At 35.5% G+C, this 20,156-nt stretch overlaps 1 protein-coding gene across 4 annotated transcripts in view; it reads left to right on the forward strand.

The window, feature by feature from the left end:
* The first annotated feature begins 351 nt into the window (after positions 1 to 351).
* LOC110443424 (cadherin-like and PC-esterase domain-containing protein 1) overlaps positions 352 to 20,156 on the forward strand; it is a 36,507-nt gene continuing 16,702 nt past the window's right edge. Inside the window, exons 1-6 of one of the 4 annotated variants that reach the window (XM_021487642.1) lie at positions 352 to 435; positions 913 to 1,618; positions 12,679 to 12,980; positions 16,858 to 16,993; positions 19,060 to 19,181; positions 19,887 to 19,974. In XM_021487642.1, coding sequence (XP_021343317.1) covers positions 12,684 to 12,980; positions 16,858 to 16,993; positions 19,060 to 19,181; positions 19,887 to 19,974 — 643 coding nt within the window. In that variant the 5' untranslated portion in view covers positions 352 to 435; positions 913 to 1,618; positions 12,679 to 12,683. Of the gene's footprint in view, positions 436 to 773; positions 1,619 to 1,706; positions 1,774 to 6,102; positions 6,211 to 12,678; positions 12,981 to 16,857; positions 16,994 to 19,059; positions 19,182 to 19,886; positions 19,975 to 20,156 lie in introns of those variants that run through there. The other 3 variants (XM_021487641.1, XM_021487645.1, XM_021487643.1) reach the window with 3 other exon arrangements.

Consider the following 20,156-nt stretch of genomic DNA (forward strand, 5'->3'; position numbering starts at 1 on the left):
ATGGAGATGAAACTAGACAGAATGACCACTCGTAAAAGTACAAAGATGAAACTTGACAGTTTGACCACAGGTAAAAATTATACTGAGATGAAACTGGACAGAATGACCACTCATAAAAGTACATTATTTCACTATTTAATCATTTATCTTCATAAAATGTTTCCTGGAGAAATATAAACGGCATTAATTAGAACAAGTTTATGTTAGAGGGTATTGTGTGGGCAAAAGTCAATGCATGGCTGTATTAAAGACCGAGGGTAATGGGGCATGACTTGGGGGTGTCCATCTTGATCTGTAATATATGTATAAACCCTTTGGTTACCTATAGTCTCAGGTAAAGTCGGGGTCATTCTTATGGTCAGGGAATTCAAAGGGTCACTCCTTGATGTACGTGACATTAGAAATGGATGGACAGATCTTTGTGATCTAGTTTAAGTAGGTAAACATTGACGTTCTGTCTGTCATTGAGGGTTTAACAGCACAATGGATGGAAATCGAGGGGGAGATTTGCTAAGTAAATAGGCAGTTTTCTGGAGGAAAGGTGTTATTTAACTTTATCATTACCCTTAATTTGTCGGATAACTGTTAAAACCTTGCATCTGAGCAGACTTTTAAAGTTTGTGGCGTTACTGGGGAAGCAATGCCAATCCTAGGTAGGTATTGACATGATTTTAGTAGAAAGTTGTGATCCCAGACTTCACCAGCCTGTTATCTGTAAGCCTCAGTTTTCAGTGTACTAAACGTTTCTCCTCGGCCGGTGGATATATACATAATCAGGATTATGTCTTACTTGTTTATAAGCAACAAAAACAAATGTACCAGTTAGGTCAGACTGTCATACACCTTATAAACATGAGGGAGAGTAGATAAGCATGTGGGTATATCTTACTTAATGTTTACCTTTTTCTACAGATATCTTGAGGAACGAAAAAAAAAGGGGAAAAAAAAGATAGTGTTGAGAGATTAGGGGATCTCTGTGTGAAGCGTGGGGCCAAGCTGTGTCAGGAAGTCGACAAGCATCCTAGGGCTAACACCAAGGCAGTCCTGGTCCCAGCCCTTCACAGGAGACACTCTTGTAAGCCCTGCAGTCCTGACAGGAGACACGATTTTATGTAGGGGACCGTAAGTCAGAAGATATAGCAGTCACTGAGTCCTATAACAGGAGACACACCTCTCCGGTCCTGACACAAGATCTGTAGTAACAAATGACAGTTCCTGAGTGACACCACCTCATACCATGAATACGGCATGTCACACACAGTTGCCATCCTCTCGCTGATTAGCCCTGCACACAGGTGTGATTCTGACAGGTGATCTCGTTCCATACCTGAATTTGGAGAGAAATTGTTCCACGCAGGTAGTGATTTCGTGTTTTTTTACCTGGATTTGTTTGCGATCCACACTTTTTACAGGTGATCTACGCTATAACAAGGATTGATTGCTATCTTTCAATTATTGCGGAATTAAGAGCTCAGCATGTGAAAAACAAACCACTGTGAATGAATTTAGAAGTTTGAATGGGACCTGGAGTTGTGACTCATTAAGGAGGCCGGGAAATGGATATGTAACCATAGGCCTCAGCTGGAAGTGGATTTAAAAGCTGAAACCTGATAACAAGGTTAGTAGAAACATATCAAAAAGGTGGAGAGAGAAAATCACAATTTGGTATTGTAGTGGAAACCTAGGTATGCATGTACTTCAAGGAAGTTCAATAAGTCACATGTAGAAGGTCTGCAGGAACAAACAACCGGAGTTCACTACATCTAGTGTAAGGTTTGTATTGGGTTATTTTCTCACTCTATAGTTACGTTTTTTTTTTACCATTTCCTGATACAAGACTAACATTAAGGTATTAACCTTAGTTGTAAGTGGAAATACTGAGATAAGATGTTTATTACTACTGTAGTACCTTAACTGTTTTGGATCTTGTTAGCATTTTCAACTCTTATACACATACGATACATATAATGCTATTCCTTACACTACAATACACATATAGGTTTGCTGGTATATTTAAATGATTAAGTATTAAGGAAGGGGGAACTACAGATCACTGTTGAAACATTTTTGCCAGGCTCTGCTTCCAACCTGAGGTTTTATTGACCATTGTTTGGTCTGATACAAATGCAGTTATAATAACTTTGCATGTCTTGAAATTTATTTGCATCTAAAATGTCTTAGTGTCATTGTAATTTGTATGAAAAATACTCAAACCTTACATCTTTCCAAAATGTTACTTGTCTAAAATTAACACTTGTATGGCTTCAGATTTCCCATATACATTGTATTACTTCAGATTTTCCATAGATATTGTATAACTTCATATTTTCCATAGATATTGTATAACTTCATATTTTCCATAGATATTGTATAACTTCATATTTTCCATAGATATTGTATAACTTCAGATTTTCCATAGATATTGTATTACTTTAGATTTCCCATACATATTGTATGGCTTCAGATTTCCCATAGATATTGTATGGCTTCAGATTTCCCATATACATTGTATGGCTTCAGATTTTCCATATACATTGTATTTACTTCAGATTTCCCATATACAATGTATTACTTCAGATTTCCCATAGATATTGTATAATTTCAGATTTTCCATAGATATTGTATTACTTTAGATTTCCCATACATATTGTATGGCTTCAGATTTCCCATACACATTGTATGGCTTCAGATTTTCCATAGATATTGTATAACTTCAGATTTTCCATAGATATTGTATAACTTCAGATTTTCCATAGCTATTGTATTACTTCAAATTTCCCAGATATTGTATAACTTCATATTTCCCCTAGATATTGTATAACTTCATATTTCCCATATATATATACATTGTATTACATCAGATTTCCCATAGATATTGTATTGCTTCAGATTTTCCATAGATATTGTATTACTTCAAATTTCCGTAGATATTGTATAACTTCATATTTCCCCTAGATATTGTATTACATCAGATTTTCCATAGAAACATTTTATTGCCAGAGACTTCCACTCTGACTTTGTACTGCTTCATATTTCCCATATATATTATATTACTTCAGATTCCCCATATACATTGTATTACATCAGATTTCCCATATACATTGTATTACTCATGATTTCCCACATACATTGTATTACATCAGATTTCCCATATACATTGTATTACTCCAGATTTCCCATATACATTGTATTACATCAGATTTCCCATAGAGAAATTGTTTTGCCAGAGACTTCCACTCTGACTGCTTCTGATTTTCCGTAGACATTGTCTAACCTGAGTTTAGCATTGACATTACAATTGCTGATTAGTTCCTCCAGTCTAAGAATTCCATTGAATTGTATTGGAATAGGTTTCCTGTTGATATGTTGTATTGCAAACAGAAAACTCTGAGAAGAAAATATGTTGATGGAAAACCTTTTGGTCAATGGTTTCCTGTTGGCCTATTATTATATTGCCCCAGGTTTTCCAGTTACATATTGTATTGCCCAGAAATTTCCGGAACTTGTTGTATTGCTCAAGTTTTTCTCTGACATATTGTATTCTGGAGGTTTTCCATTGGCATTTATTAGTGAAAGGTCCCAGCTGCTGATGATGGCTGATATAAGACCAATCACATCACCCTACCAATCACTTGTATTGGGGCCTAATTATACAGTAAATGGTCATTAATTATTGTGATTGTTGGCAACCTGTGAACTTCCTGCTGTCAATTACGGGCCTTTGAATACTGAGCTAGCTAGTCTTATATAACATAGCAGCTATACATAGTGTGTCTGTATGCATACATTTTGTATGCTGCTATACATCTCTGATTCTCCAGCATAACACTCGTTAGGGCTGTGACTGATTAAATTCCAGGCTTATAAAGCTGTTTAGGGGAAAGTCACCTGTGCAGGTGGGACGAGCTTGACTAATTAAGGCAGGTAACATGTCATTAGTCGGCCGTGCTATTTATATAAACAAACGTGTCTTCGTCCAGTGAGTACAACATACAACTGGTGTAACTGGCTATAATATATATGCTATTGCTGTTTTTTTCCTTTTTCTTGTAAACATAATGTTACAAATAATATTATAAACTGAAATTGTCATTTAATTAATGTACAGTTCACAATATTCTCATATTCAATTCACTGCTATGTATAAAAAAAAATATAAAAAAGACCCTGTTCTGATTTTTAAATGCACGCAATTTGATATAAAGCTGTGTTCAATTCAAACCCTGTTGATAGCTTATACTCAGTACAATGTAAAATACAAATATATAGTAGACTGTAGTTCATTATTAATTCAAAACTTTGCCAAGAGACTACAATGTCTAATCACAATCACTAGCTCTCTATAATAGAGCCCACATGTCTATAATGTTAATAATATAACAACTCCTCCTATGAATAGTGGACAGTGTTGCGAGTGCTGGTCTGTGTCAAAGAAAATCACTACCACAATCTCACATTAAATATCTTAAGCTATGACCCCCCCCCCCCCCTCTCTCTCTCTCTCTCCCTATGTAACACTAAAATTAATTGAAAATATTAATTAATTTAAGATTAATATTTATACCATCTTGTATAAATGTATTTTATTAAGTTATTGGGAAAAGGCTTTATATAAGTTGGACAACTTGTGCCCAATCCCTTTTGCATATTAGCTGCAATAAAAATTATTTTTAAATCAAACTCCTCAGCTAAACATATTTCTGTTTACTGACCTGTCTATAACAACCACCTGTATAATGTGTATTTCTGCCTTTGTTGAAGGACTTCCTAATTGAATTGTTTTATCCATTCTGTTAAATACCTGTCTATTACAACCACCTGTATATAGGTATTTCTGCCTTTGTTTACCAATACGAACTCCCCAATCAGATTGTTTTATATGTAAAATATCTGTCTGTGATGACAATTTTTTTTTGCCCGTCGATTTGACGGAAGTATTATGGTATGAGGTTGTCTGGCAATCTCCTCCTACATTTTTCAACCGATCTCTTTGAAACTTGGTATACATTATAATCATGATATGAAGTTGTGTCTCCTTTAAAAGAATTTTGATTCAACATTGTTTACAAAAGTTATTGCCCTTTGTTCATTTCAATGTTTATTTTTTTGTCCGGAGATCTCCTCCTACATTTTTTGACGGATTTCTTTGAAACTTAGTAGGCTAAATAATCATGATATGTTGTTGTGTTTCCTTGAAAAGAATTCTGATTCAACAATTTTTGCAAAAGTTATTGCCCTTTGTTTATTTCGGTATTTGATTTTTGTCCGGCAATCCCCTTCTACATTTTTCAACAGATCTCTTTGAAACTTGGTATACATTATAATCATGATATGAAGTTGTGTCTCCCTTAAAATAATTTTGATTCAACAATTTTTACTGTAAATTTAACATTTCTGTTCTAATTTTGTGATATTTTAAAGCCACCTGAACAACTGTTGGCATCGCGTTGAGTCCTCATATATAATCATCCTCTTATAATATATCTTCATCTACACTTATTTTAAAAAAAATCAAAAGAATTACAACAAAAAAACTAGAAAATCAATACTGCGTACATGTAATGTACTGCAAACTTGCCCAGTCAAATTTTTACCCTTTGCTGGTAAACTCCATATTTGCTCAGTGTTAGTTTCACGTTTACAGTTAATACTTATGCTTACATGGTCGGATTTATAGTACAGATTGTGATAACTTCTGTTGACAATAGTAAAAGTATAAGTGGCAGAATTAATGGTTGACCTTTAGCCTCGGGGATGCCACAGAAATATCACAGTACAATCATACGAGATTAATGATCTATAAGAAAGGTCTTTATTCATGGTCGGATGTCAACACTATAACAGTTTGTACACATAGCTGTAGCGGTTTACCTGGGAGATTTTACAGAAGTTTTTTTATAAGAGTACCTGTATGATGAATACCCTATGAACAAGCTAAGCATCACACCGCAGTGTGGAAAATTCAATTTATCATTGTGCTTCTATTATGAAGATAGAATCAATTTTGTGGAAGTTAGCCTGAGGTAACGTTTGGTGGCACATTTTGTCATACCTGTACAGATATATCTATCACGACAGGTATAGCCGTCCCTACCGTGAGGTAGACGTAAACCTTCTGACAGTAGTCCTGTTGGAGCTACTAAGGGAGCTACTTTTATACAGGCACACTGCTGTACGGCCCTTGCAGTCACTGCAGTGCAGTGCAGAAAAGTGAGTTTTTCTTATGATTAATATTTGTTTACCTTTTAATGATTTGAGTTATAAATAAAAATGGGTGTTATAATTACATTGCTACCATATATAGTCATATAATTTATGGAAGTTCTGGAACCGTAGGGCTACAAAATAGTCCTATGTAGTTGTCACTTCTGTATCTTACTGGAACTGTGGAGATACAACAAAAGTGCCATATGGTTGTCAGTTCTGTATCTAAGTGGAACTTGGGACTATTAATACAAAATGGCGTTATATATGGTTGTGGATTCTGTACACTACTTCGAAGTAGATCTCTGGGACTGCAAATAGTTGATTAGAACTCAAAGCTAAAAAAATAGCCCCATATGGTTGCCAGCTCTGCATCTTTTTGAAGGTGGAGAGGGGGGTGTCGTATATAGCTGTCAGTTCTAAATCCATTCACCCTACATATCTAAACTGGATTTACCCAGTCTTGATTTGGTAAGGTTCAAATGTGACTTAAGAGGTGAATGGGTTAAGGCAACAAAGTAGCTCTTTATTGTTGTCAGTTCTGTAGTGCATCTTCTTGAGCCTGATATGGTCATTATTATGGTCATTTCTGGAGTTCTAAGGCTTGTCTGCAGCTTTTAACTATCAAATTAAAGAGTGCAATAGTTGCATGGTCTTTTTTACCTCTGGGGTCGTCTTGCTCCCTAAGAAGCTAGATTGGACTGATACTAGACAATATAAGTACAGGAGAGTTTATGTTGTTATAGAGAGTGATTATAGACAGGATTTTGTTTCATGAAGATAAACCTTTCATGTTTGAACTCCGCCTGCCCGCATATAATAGACGAGAGATAAGATAGTTGAACAGTTAAAGATAGCGATATCAGCAGGAATTGGGAAATAATAGAGGTAACTTTGATAAAAAATATCTTGTTTGTTATATCAGCCATGAAGATGATTTCTGATTAATGGAATTTAAAGGTTATAGAATTATCCGCCTGCTAGATTGTATTGTACACATGTGTAGACAAATTTCATTGATGTAACGTGGTAACTGAATAAGAATTCGGAATAGTTGATAATCCTGTCAGTTTCCTTCCACTGACTTGAAATTGAATGTTGACGGTATATAGTAGTATATAGGTAGTGACCATAGGGTCAGTACTTATTTTTCTTTGTGGGTGTAAGCATGGACTTCGATCTAATTCCTTGAGTGTAAGAAAGTGTCACAAATCCGCTCTAAATTGAAATTGTAGGACATCTAACTCAATCCAGGACATGTATGATAGATTTTGATTTGATTTCTTACAAATTTTTGAAGATGTGAAAATTGAGTTCATGCTTCATTGTAACCTAAGGTAATGGGTTTACGCTGATCAGGTAAGGTTCTAGTAAAGAGAATAGGGCAAAACTAGCCTCTACTGGCTATCCATTGTCGTGGTAACAGTAAGTAAACAGTATGTGTTAAGGTATTGGTAAAAACAGGAGAAAGGATAGGGTCGCACAGAGTATTGGTGCGGAGGGAGGAGGCCCGGGTCACAAGGTCAGTGCTTGGTGAGGTGGAAACACTGAGATATTCTACTGGTCTCCTCCGAACAGATCATTATCAAGGTTAGGGAGATAAAGTCCTGACAAGGTAATATTGAGCAAGGCGTAACCACCTCAGTAATCTGTGTGGCTTTCAAGGTTACTATTACGTTTCCTTAATTCCGTCTTCAACAGTTTCTATCACTGACATGATAGTAGGAACAAGGGTCGAGGGACAAGGGTCAAGGACCCCATTGGAAATAAGCTGCCACCCAGCTTTCATGGGATATCCTTGGTAAAAGCTTAGTCATCATACAGATACATTGTATTTATAGTGCTCCAAAATTTGTGATATATTAACCTTGATGTGATAATCTAAATACTGTGAAAAATCTGTGATTATTATGCAATAGAAATCTGTGATCATATGGGATTATTTGCATGGAAGGATTAAGATACATAGATTTATTCTGACAAAATGAGGATTTAAAAATCCTTTCACAGTCAGCTCTGAAATAAAAAACAATTAAATAAAAGAATTATTCAAAAGTTTACACAGTGTTGCAGACCTATGTCAGGTTTTGTTGCATGTTAAATAAATCCTTTTCAGATTTTTTTTTTATTACTGACATTTAGAAATGTTTATTAAGTTTATAGATTTCTACTTCAAAGGGACAAATACAAATGTATCCCTGCATGTCTTTGAAATGTTATACCCAGTCTAAGTGAAATTGAAAACAAATTCACAAACTTCAAATACACAATTTTGTGAACAAAAATTTCAAAGTAAGGGGATATAATATGCATGATTGACCCTGTAAAGGTGAGAGATGAAGATAAAAAAAAGATTGGAGTTAAAGGTCGGTGAAGCTTGACAATGTCACCAACCTTGAAGTATTGCAGTAGTGGTGTCAACATGTGCATCTTCTCACAGGGCCCCTCGCGTCCCAGCAAACACCTTATCTGGTGCATATTGTAAACCACATACACAGAACTTTATGGGGCATTATACACCACATCATTTACCTAAAACTACTTTAAATAATAACATATATGTACTCTAGTTTATAGAATTTTTCAGATTCCTGGTCTCAATTTTTGACATTTTTATTACAAACTTTTAAAAATTTCAGAAATGAGGAAAATGTTTGAGCTGCTTATAAACTTGATATAGGGCAATATAGGATCTCTCATATTAAGGCACCTTTGAATTGACACAGCTGTTTATAAAAAAAAGGAAAAGCTTAAGGTAGCTGAAGGTAAGCAAGAGTTTAATGCATGTAAAAGAGGGGCAGGGACATAGGTTTGAAGGCAATGAAAGGGGCTAAGGAAGATGAGGGCAAATGAGGGGCTCTGTTTAATGTTATTAAGGTGAGGTCATGAAAGGGATTAAGCTCATGAAATGAGGACTCAAAAGAGGCCAGGAATGATGAGGGTATGGAAGGGTTCAGATGGATGAGGCAGACTGATCAAAAAGGGAGGCTGAATTAAGGGTACCTGTCATTGGAAGGTGCTTTGTTGATTGGAATGGGAAATAACAATCTGGATCAATGAGTATTTAGGGCAGTAGTATAAAACACACTCATTTTAATGGTTCTGTACATCTATACTCGTTTCAAAGCGGTTAACCCACCTTAAAGTCTGAAACTGAACTTCCTCTACACCAAGTAGTATATACACTAACGTTGATTTCCATCCAGAGATTTCCATTGTTGTAACAGACCAACATCATTATTGAACTTAAAGATCGGAACATCATCAGAACTCCGACCTTCATGACCTGACATGTATATGTTACATTAAAGTGAAAAGTATGGAATTCAATAGACGTTCAGTCTGAATCATCTGCATGAGTTAATATTTCAACAAAAGATGGAGCTGATTGAGTATGAATAGGAATCTTGATCAACATCTAAAGCAAGTTGTCTTGATGAGGATCTGATTTCATTGCACACAAGAATAACATTTAATAAAAAGAAGTGTAAAAGTTTGGAGACCATCTGACTAAGGATGATGATATCGAGGTACAGTTAATCTCAACAGATCATAATGATCTTCATCCTGTAACGATAGCCTACTTTCTTTTTCCAAACACAGGGATTCATAACTGGGTGGTTGGGGACAGTGGGAGTTGTCAGAATTTGCATATGAATCTGAAATATATCCTGGTTTGAGATTTTTCTATCTTACATTTTTCAAGTGATAGACTAAGCGAAAAAATGTTATGCATAGAAAACTTTCAGAAGTAACTTTTATCCAACATGTATTGATGTTCTTTGGGATTTTATGTAAAATAACATGACCGACCATAAATGTGTGATAACCAACTTAGGGATATATGCTACCTTTCATGTTATTTGAGAACAGTTATCTCCCTTGAGAATTGTTTCAATTTGCTAAATGCAAGCTACTATTTATAAAAAAAACCATTCTATATAAACTGTTAATTTCAAACTCTTTTGAAAAGGAGATAATTTTACTGTAAGGTAGTGTATATCCTTAATTCAGAATTATTTATGTAACATACCTCCTTAATTCAAAAATCTTTTTATTAAAGTGTACGTTGTATAATGTTTGTCAAGGATATGTTACCAGTCAGGTCCATTGTGACATCTCATATGAGGTCGATGCAGGTTGGCAGTTAAATTGTGACATCACAAAATATTTACATGCCCACAAGCAGAATTTGTGTGATATATTTTAAACGGTAGTAAAATTGTACAGAGTACAAGAAAACTAATCCTTTAATCCTAGCTAATCATGCTATACTGAAAAAATGTGATGTAACATCCCAGAAACTGTTCCATATCATCTAGGATAAACTGTTTTTCGCCCTTGAACAGTCCCCTGGGCTGTCTGAGCAAATTTGGAGAATTAGAATAATTGCAGAACCATTTTAAAATTCTCCAAAATATAGCCATAATACTTTTTGAAACATGTTGGTAAATCATGATAAAGAGACTGGGACGCTCGGACTAGAAAGGGGTCATACACTTTAAAGGAACTGGGTAGTTAAACTTTGTTACAAAACAAACTCAGATATCTCTATTTCACCCAAAAGTTTATTTTCAGTCAGTTTCTCAGGTCCAATGGTGATTAATTTCCCGGTACCATATTTTAACTCATATCCAATACATTTTTCATGATCCCAACAGCTAGTTGTAACCAAGTGTGACTATCTCTACAGAGCACTCCAACAGAATAACGCAGTAAAATAGTAAAATGATGTATGATATATCATAGTCTGTAGGAAAACAGAAGTGATCAACATTAAGAAGAGAACTACCTTGTTTAAGGTCCTCGTAGTGCTGGCCTTAGATGTTACATTATATCATGTTACCTCTGTGTGCCCCAATCCCCAGGTGTCCTGTTACCTGCCCCCTTCCCCATCAGGTGGTCGTTCCGGGTGATGTACCCCTGTATAAAGGCCCTATCTTGTATGGGGTGGCCTTGGCTGCCTGTTGTAAGTTCATGCTATCACACCGTACACCTCTGAGGCACTCTAAACCCTTAATGTATCGTATTGTACGAAAGTCACTAAAGTGTGGCGGAGGGCACTTCCTCGAACAACTGGCAGACGCTACAGCGATTGATCTGTCCTTTGTAATGTGCCAGCGAAGTATGTAACCAACCCTGGGTGTGGATTTCTGGGGCCTGACATCTCCACATTAACCTTCACTGTCCATATCCTATAGAATGTGTGTGTACACCGAGCTGCAGAAATGTCAGATTTCTTCCTATGTTGCAGATAGAAGACTTAAATGTTTCATGGTGACAGAAAGAAAACAGATTTGTATTTAATCATTTGTTCTATTCTCAGGTGATTGATTTTTTCCCCCAAATGGAACAATTAGAGAACCATTTATTTGTAAATCACAATTGTTTGATCAGTAATTCCAGAGAGTAAATAATATACCAGCAAAAAAAATCTGATTTAAAAAAAAGTTTTGAATATGTATTTCATGGTGCTGATTTCAGCTTTAAAATGGTAGGTTGTACCATTTTTATCTGGAATAATATTCTCCTTTTTACCTGAAGGAATATATTGAAATAATGCATCTTGTTTACCTGGAGAGTCTGCACTATTTCACCTGGAATACATTAACCTTTATTTACCCGGATTGTGTTGTTGCTCCCTTTTGGGGCTACACTGTACATATAGTAAAATCAAATTATCGTCGAGTGTCTTGATCACATCAACACCAGCCAATCACTTCAATAACTGTAGGTATGAAAATCAAACAGTTGCTTGCAGGGACACGTAGATAAAATATATGATAGATTTTTTTTTTTTTTTTTATCCTATTATTGTTGGATCTGTCAGATATTTATTTAAGAGATATCTGTATGCTATATTAAACAGTATACAGGTGAGTGGCTATGCACAACAGGTGTACTAGATACTAAAGGGCGCTCACCTGTTGTTCAAGTTAAAGCCCCGGTGTTAAATCAGGTGTAAAATTACACTGCACAACTGTTACACTTGACATGACGGCCTATATCAGTTGTCTTCCCCCCTCGAATCCTCCCGTTTTTTCGGATTGTTTGAGATATATTGTCAGTGTTTGTCAGTGTTTTCGCTGGTTGAGTGGTTACATGTATGTGTTGCTGTGGTTTATATGAGGTGGAATTGTGCTATTTTTTCATTACTAACTGAGCCTGTTTTGTGGTGTATGTTAAATAGACAACCTGTGGACTGTTCCAACATTATCTCACGAATTAGCATGAAACCAACATATTAATAGGTATGTAACCTATTGCTGATGATAAAAGCCTTGAGACACAATCTGACCACTAATTGGGATAATATCACACATTTTGTTTTTTTTTGTTTTTTTCTAAACATTTTTTTAACATGTATGGTCATCATTTATATCCAACTACTAATTAAAAGGTAGAATATCACAGATATGGTCATCACTTACATCTGACCCCTAATTAACAGATAAATGTTTTGTTCAATTACAGACAAAATGTGTGTGGCGAGACTTCGTTTGAACCGGTGTTGTCGCTCCCTCCAGCAGCTCTTCGTTGTCATGGTAATTTTGGCTAGTTTCTCCACCCTGCTCACCTTTCAAATTGGGACTTACTTACCCTGGACAGATTCAAAGGATGTGAGTGTCCGTGACCCCCAACCCCCTGGGCCAGACATTCACCGCAGGATCGGTAACGCGCCCCGCCCTCGACAACGACAGATGGAGGATCACCACAACCATCGACATCTGTCCCAGGCATCCAAGTCTGCACAGATTCTCGCCAAACTTCTACAGGTAAATCTCACCGATCTTCTCCCAATTTCTACAAGTAAAATCTCACCGATCCAACTGTTCGATTTTTGATATGCCTGAAATATAATGAAATGTAAACAATTTTTGAAAAAGAAATCCTCGGATGGGAAGGTGCTCAAAATAAGGACAGCATATCCATGAAAGTGGATATTTTTGCCTGTCAGGAGGTAGCAGCAATATTTAATTTTAGATCTAACTTAAAATCAAACGTAACCCTTTCACCCCTATGTAACTTTAGTAGACTCTACCATGCATTGATCTGGATGAGTCCATTATGGTCTACAGTGGTGAAAGGGTTAGATGGAAAATTGATGTTATAGATATTTAAAGGGAGTTTTATGAAATCAAATTATTCTTTTAAATCTATTTACCGCACAGAAGTCACTGTCTTTAGGTGCTAAAATCAAAGATAGCTTAGTTGTTGGCTTGCCATAGGGAATTTCAGATCCAGGTCATAATCAAATTTCAGCAGGTTTTATAAATATTTAATTTCATTAAGAATTTGAGTTATGGTTTGAAAAACTAAACTGTACTGACACTGCTAGGTACCAAGATCCTAGATGGCCACTGAGTTGAACATTGGTTATGGCTAATGCAGGTCTTGTGGGCCTTTTGTTAAATTTATAATGTGCCCAACATCTGCTGGATAAGTATTAACTGTGATATTTACTGTAGCTGTATTAAATCTGTTTTTTGTTGTTATTACATTATTTGTCAAACACCAGTACACTGCCCTGTTGTTGACTTGTGTGCTGGGTGTGATCAATGTGAAGTCATTGTTGAGAAGAAATCAAAAACAGCATTCATAAATGTCCATGTCATTTTCCATCAAAGGTTGATGGAGTAAATTCTCTACTTTAACTTGCTACTCATGTGTTCAAAGTTTCAAATTAATAACTGGATCTCTTATGATGAATTTTGAAGTTCCTATTCTTTATTTTGTATTTAACATTTAATAGCATAAAGGGCAAATAATAATTCATAATTGTGTATTGAAAGAATAAGAAACTCATTTATATGGCCAAGTTTACTTTGTCTGTGAGTATGGAATCGTTCATGACCTTATGTTAGATGATAAATGATTTGCAAGCATTGCATGGTGTTTTCAGGATAGATTTATACTCAATTTATAGTGTAGTTTTGTTGTTAGTTAGATAAGGACATTTATTTGATAACAGCAAAGCTGTCTATTGTTCTGGGGGCTGTTAAGGGTAGGGAATGGAGGAACTATTGTACGACACCAATGAAAGGAAATTCAAAGACTGACTTTGAGGAAAGACTATGAAGACCCTTTAACTCATTCACCCCTGAAATTTCATAATGAACTATTCCAACCTTTGAATTGGAAGACTTCAATTATGTCTTCAGGGGTGAATGAGTTAATACTTGAGAAAATTTGATGATCAATCCAGAGTAAGACAAAGAGGTTTTCACATGATCTTGAGAGCTCTTTTAATGGACGAAAAGTTCTAAAATGTTAAAACCTGTAATATCAGTAAAACTTGAGGTAGGAAGTTTCCACAGGATTTTGAATGCTACTGTTATAGTCAGGGAATTAAGAGAATGTTCAAATTTGAGAACATTTACCGTAATATCAGTTCGGGGTGAGGCAGGGAGGTTTTATTATGAGTATCAGGGTTATACTGTGGACATGATTGATATGGTATACACATGGGTAATGTTTAAAGCAAAAATAGAAATCTTGCTGACTTCACACTTAGACCTATTTCACTCCAGTAATTCAGATATCATCAGTCCCCTAGGCTTCCTCTCACACTTTCTCTGGCCTTCCTCTGTGATAGCAATTAAAGCATTAAACAGGAACTGCTCTGAGAGAAGTGAAAAATGTACCGAAAAGGTGATTCAATGGTTTAACTATGTAATCTGAAGATTATTGTAGGACCTGGAGCTTGACATTGACTGTAAAATTATTAGGTTTATTCACCCCTGAAATGTCATAATGAACTATTGCAAACTTGGAAATGGGAAGAGTTCAAATGTGACTTTAGGGGTGAATGGTTTAACTTAATTCAATGTCTCCATGTAAATAAAATGTTGTTTTCTGTATTCAAAATTAAGTTTTGTCCAAATTGGTGTGGTTTCTGTGTTTCCTGAGAAATAAAGACTTTTACACAGCTACTAGAAATTGGAATCAACATCTTTTTGATTTATCTGCTTTGAGATTGAAATGGAAAACTTGACTCCCTTTTTGCCAGACTATTCCAGCTGTCTTCGTTCTGATAAAAAGCAGTACTTTTATACAAATACAACCTGTTTTTGTAAGATTTCAGCCCACAAGAGACACGTTCACAAAAACATTTGGTCTTAAAGTAAATTTGAACTTGAGGGGCCGATTTCTCATAAACCGTAGCTGTTTATTTGTAATACATGTTTCTAATTTCTGAAACCAATACATAGGCCTTTGTATGAAAATATTTCTTCCTGATTGCTGTGATAGGGTTTAGAGGAGGTGGTGTTTATTTATCTTTAGTTACACAACTACAGCTAGGCAATCCATGTATACTGATGACAACAGGTTATCAGGTGATCTCTGCGGAAACAAACAGCCTTTTTGTGCCCTTGTGCGTATGTGAGAGATACCATGCGGTGCCCAATGATTGTGGAGTATAACTTTAAATTCAATCTCCGCCTCATCCTTATTGGCCCTCGGCGCAAACTCACAGATGATCATGATTTGAAAAATATTTTGTAGATAAATTGCAGCTGAATTACAAAGTATGGTAATGATTATTGTAATATAAAAAATCAAAATTAATGTGACTATTAATTCAGTTTGATATTAAAGAAAGCGACATGCTGCATGAATCCTTTTTCTTTGATCAAGGGATGGTACAGCTTTTGGTATATAAAAACAAAAACACTTTTAACCGAATAAGATTTTGACGAATTTTTTTTTTTTTAATTTTGCCTGCAACACTGCTATTGAAGTTTGGGCTATAATGGTAAATTATAAGAATTGGATTACAATTAAGATATTATCAGTGCAGGTAATCTTTAGACAGGTGTAGGGTTTGGACATCACAAGTAATTAATAGATGACACAGGTGACATGTGGCTGGACATAGACCTGACCTTCCTGTCCTGTAGATGGCCAGAGGTTGACCAGTGTTCCATTAACATTCCCTCGGGTGGACACGTCGTGGTCATTGTTATTATGATGTACAATAATATTTATGTGGTGACACGGTGTTGGGAAGGCGGATTGATAGATTTAGGAGTGTTGGACACACACAGCTATTTGTTCACCATCTACTTTTGCTTGAGATTTTATTTCACCTTGACCAATGTCTATATTGACCTGTCCACTCACCCGAATATTAATTTTCTGATCAATATTACCTCATATTTTGTACAGTGTAATGACAGTTAACCAGCTGTTTTAAAAGTTCAGTCCTAATTCAAGTTGGTGATGATATCTATAATATTATCATATATAAGGATGAGACACATTGGACGTCATCTGCATTTGTTAATTGTTTTGCTTCTATTTGATATGGGGCAGGGTTAAGTTTAATTAACACTATGATGCATACATTAAATTTGTGCCTAATTTTAAGTTTTGCAATTATTGCCAATTAATAAATGATATATGTGTTGACAATTTGTATGCAGTTGAACTCTTGTTTATGTTGAACTAAAAAAAGTCCATTAAATTCCTTCGAGTTAATTCGAACAGGTGCAGGCTTCGTAATTTCTCTCTTTCCTCCTGGCTTTGATAAATTTGACACAAATTGTATTTAAGATAAAAACAAAATGAAAAGAAATAAATACACAACTGTAGTTAAGGGGACAGTGACTTGATATTAACATTGTGGAAATGGTCCTTTCCTTTTTTCAGATAGAGGACCAGTTGGTGGCTATTTCACATCGACGGAGGGTTTTGGTGCTGGGGTCCAATCAGAGTTTTGCCCGAGAGGGTGATACCCTCAGGCGATCTTTTATGGAAAATGACCTCAAAATGGTTGCCAAAATTGGTGAGTTCTCCATTTTGACTGCGTAATTAGTGGAAAGGATTTCTGCAAAAAGGGATTGCTTAAATATTTCATCCAAAGAAACTTCTGTATTTCTTTATATATATATATAATAGATTGACCCTATTACTGTATTAACTACCAACAATTTCCGAGTTTGATTTGTACCTCAAAAGTCAACAAAGTATGAAAATTAATTAATTCAAAGATTAGGTTTTCGAGCAGAAAAAAATTGCTATACTCCCACAACCTGCATTTATATACCAAAACATTACGGTTTACAGCTGGCCTGGTGGTACAGTTATTAAAGGAATTGCGACTTGTGAAAATGATGACAACATTAAATTCATGGTACTTCTGTTTTCTTCCTTCTACAGAAAGTAGCTACTCATTCAAATGGAAAATTTCAATAGAGAATCTATGTATACCGCTCGAAAAGATTTTACGGAAATCATCAATATTGTGATTCACCTATCATAGTATCTACAAGTCTCCTAAAGCTTCAACAGTGTAATTTTTTCTATCATATTGATTCTACCATTTCAAGAGACAAGAGTCGGCAATGAAATTCTGTTTCTGTAGAATGAATCGGTTCAAGAGAATTTCACCCTTAGTGTGTATCTTAACTCTTGGAGATTAACTAATACAGTGTTGACAATGTAGTTTACCAATCAGGATGTATCTACCACACCAAAGAGATTTCACGTCCAGTGTTGACAATGCAACTCGCCTATCTAAATGTATATCTCACCACTCTGAGAAGATTTCACCTATAGTGTCGACAGTGTAACTTGCCTATCTTGGTGTATATCTTCCGTTTTTACATCAGAATCTGTTTTTGTGAAGTATTTGAGATGAAATAGTGCTTTTAAAAGGTGTGAATGTATAGGAGATCGTACGGGTGATAGTAAACTCTTTCCATTGATAAAGTCTGTGCGGGTGGCACTCACAGGTAAAACACCACTTATTTACAGGGCGGAATCCTCTATATATACATAACACACAGGTATAGCTATCACTGAGTTAGTGCCAAAGAAAGAAAAAAAGAAATTTGTGACAATTTAAGATTCCTGGCCCGAAATTGTTAACAGATAAATGAACTATTATGTGGTGTTGAGAAATGACAAATTAAAATGGATGATTTATAAAAATAAGTTTTCTGTATGAAAGAGATGAAATGTACCCCCGATTACCTGTATCTCAGGTACTGAATTATTCACCGCAGTCTATTTCCTCCCTTTTCACACACTGTAATGAGGGTTAAACTCTTCATGACTGCTTTTATCATGCAGTGCATATATTTTATTATGTATATCATGTTTGTTTTTTTAATCTAAAAGTGGAAGTAATACATACTTACGATTGATAAATATCCTATTGCAGAAAGGCAAATATTCCACTCGATATTATTTCCTGACATACAGTTCACACATATAGCTGATGTTTCCATAAATTTGTATATCAAGCAGTTCAATACTTATATTTACCATTTTTTGGAGTCTGTTCATCTCACTGAAAATTTGATTTCACTAATTTTTATTCAGCATTTTGTTCAAATAATGTATGAATCGTGTATGCTTGTTCAATGAATAGAACAGCCATCGCCAAAGGAGGGTCAGTTGTATCCAAAGTAACAATTATGACGTTATAATAATTATGACGTCAACAATTGGTACATGGCATTCATAGCCTATATTAATGCCAACTGAATTTGGTAGGGTTATATAGTGGCATTGCCATATGATGGTAAATATTTAGTTTTAAAATCATTGTGTCAATGGGATGTGGTAATTAACTCATTCACCCCTGAAATTTCATAATGAACTATTCCAACCTTTGAATTGGAAGAGCTCAAATGTGTCTTTAGGGGTGAATGAGTTAAGTAGTTATAAGTGATCTGCAGAAACTGGGATGCTGTAAGATATAATTACCTCTACTAAAGCTGGTTTAAGATGTGGTAAGTATTATTACCACTCGACTCAAACAGAAAGTGTAATATGGTAAATAGCTACCACCACAGGTATATGAAGTTGTGGGACCCATTTCATGTTTAACCTGTATTGTTCCAGAGAGGCCTGGGGCAGAGCTGTCAGACCTGGAGAAGGACACGGCCCTAGCCAGGGAGTGGTCAATGATCTGGTGTCTCTCACACAATTGTTCCTCAAATATACTTCGACACATTTACCAACTGGTGAGTCATGAGGTGTACTGTAAATAGAACCATTAGGTAGTTTTAAATTTTAAAAAAGAAACTGATACTTTTGAACTACAAGTCGACTTGTGAAAGTGCAATATAAACTTTTCAACAATAGCTACCTTCATTGTTTTGGTCTAGGAAGTGTTACTGATATCAACTGTCAATCTGTCCATATAATATAACATGTATGTTCAATGCGAAACAAAGTTATGTTATAAAAAATATATAACGAAACAAAATCCGTTACTCAGACATGTTAATCTACGTGGAGTTTGTCCTTGTCAAGGCCATCATGATTTCTTTTCTGATAGAATTAACTAAAAATGTTTTCCAAAAGAAAGTTAGCTTCTGATTCTCATCATTGGACCATGATTTTCAATTTTTTTAATCATTCTAATCATCACTACAGCTGTATTTTGAATGCGAAAATCAGAAATTTTTCGTACATGAGACTGAAATATGAACGGCATAGATGATCATTTCTGAACAAAGGGAGAATTCGTACTAAGGCAGAAAAAACACGAACCAGTAATTAGTTGCGGTGTGCTTGACTATCATGCATGTTGAAGGAAAAAATATACTGTGATCAGCAGGATAAGGGTTAAACCCTAACTCAAGTTGTATAGGGGATGTTTCGTACTTTCCCAAGGATAGCCAGGATCAGCATACTTTAACTTACAGATTTTATGCTCGTACTAGGTGAACTGGATACCTGCTGTTGCTAGACAGTTGATGTCACCGTCCAAACTGTGCCTTGCCCAGACCTCGCTACAAAATGTCCTTGAAGGTAAGTCACTTAAATTTGTATATCCTCCCTCCCCAAGCAAAACCAAATAAAAAGAAGTGAGTAATAAGAATCCGGTTGTCTGTCTATCTGTAAATACAAAATTGATCTCGACTAATCCTTTTTCAGTGCCTTACCCGAACCCAAGCTTAAGGTTGTCATGAATGGCTCTACTTGAACATAAG

This window comes from Mizuhopecten yessoensis, unplaced genomic scaffold, assembly GCF_002113885.1.
Source record: "Mizuhopecten yessoensis strain PY_sf001 unplaced genomic scaffold, ASM211388v2 scaffold716345, whole genome shotgun sequence".
Classification (NCBI taxonomy): Eukaryota; Metazoa; Mollusca; class Bivalvia; order Pectinida; family Pectinidae; genus Mizuhopecten; species Mizuhopecten yessoensis.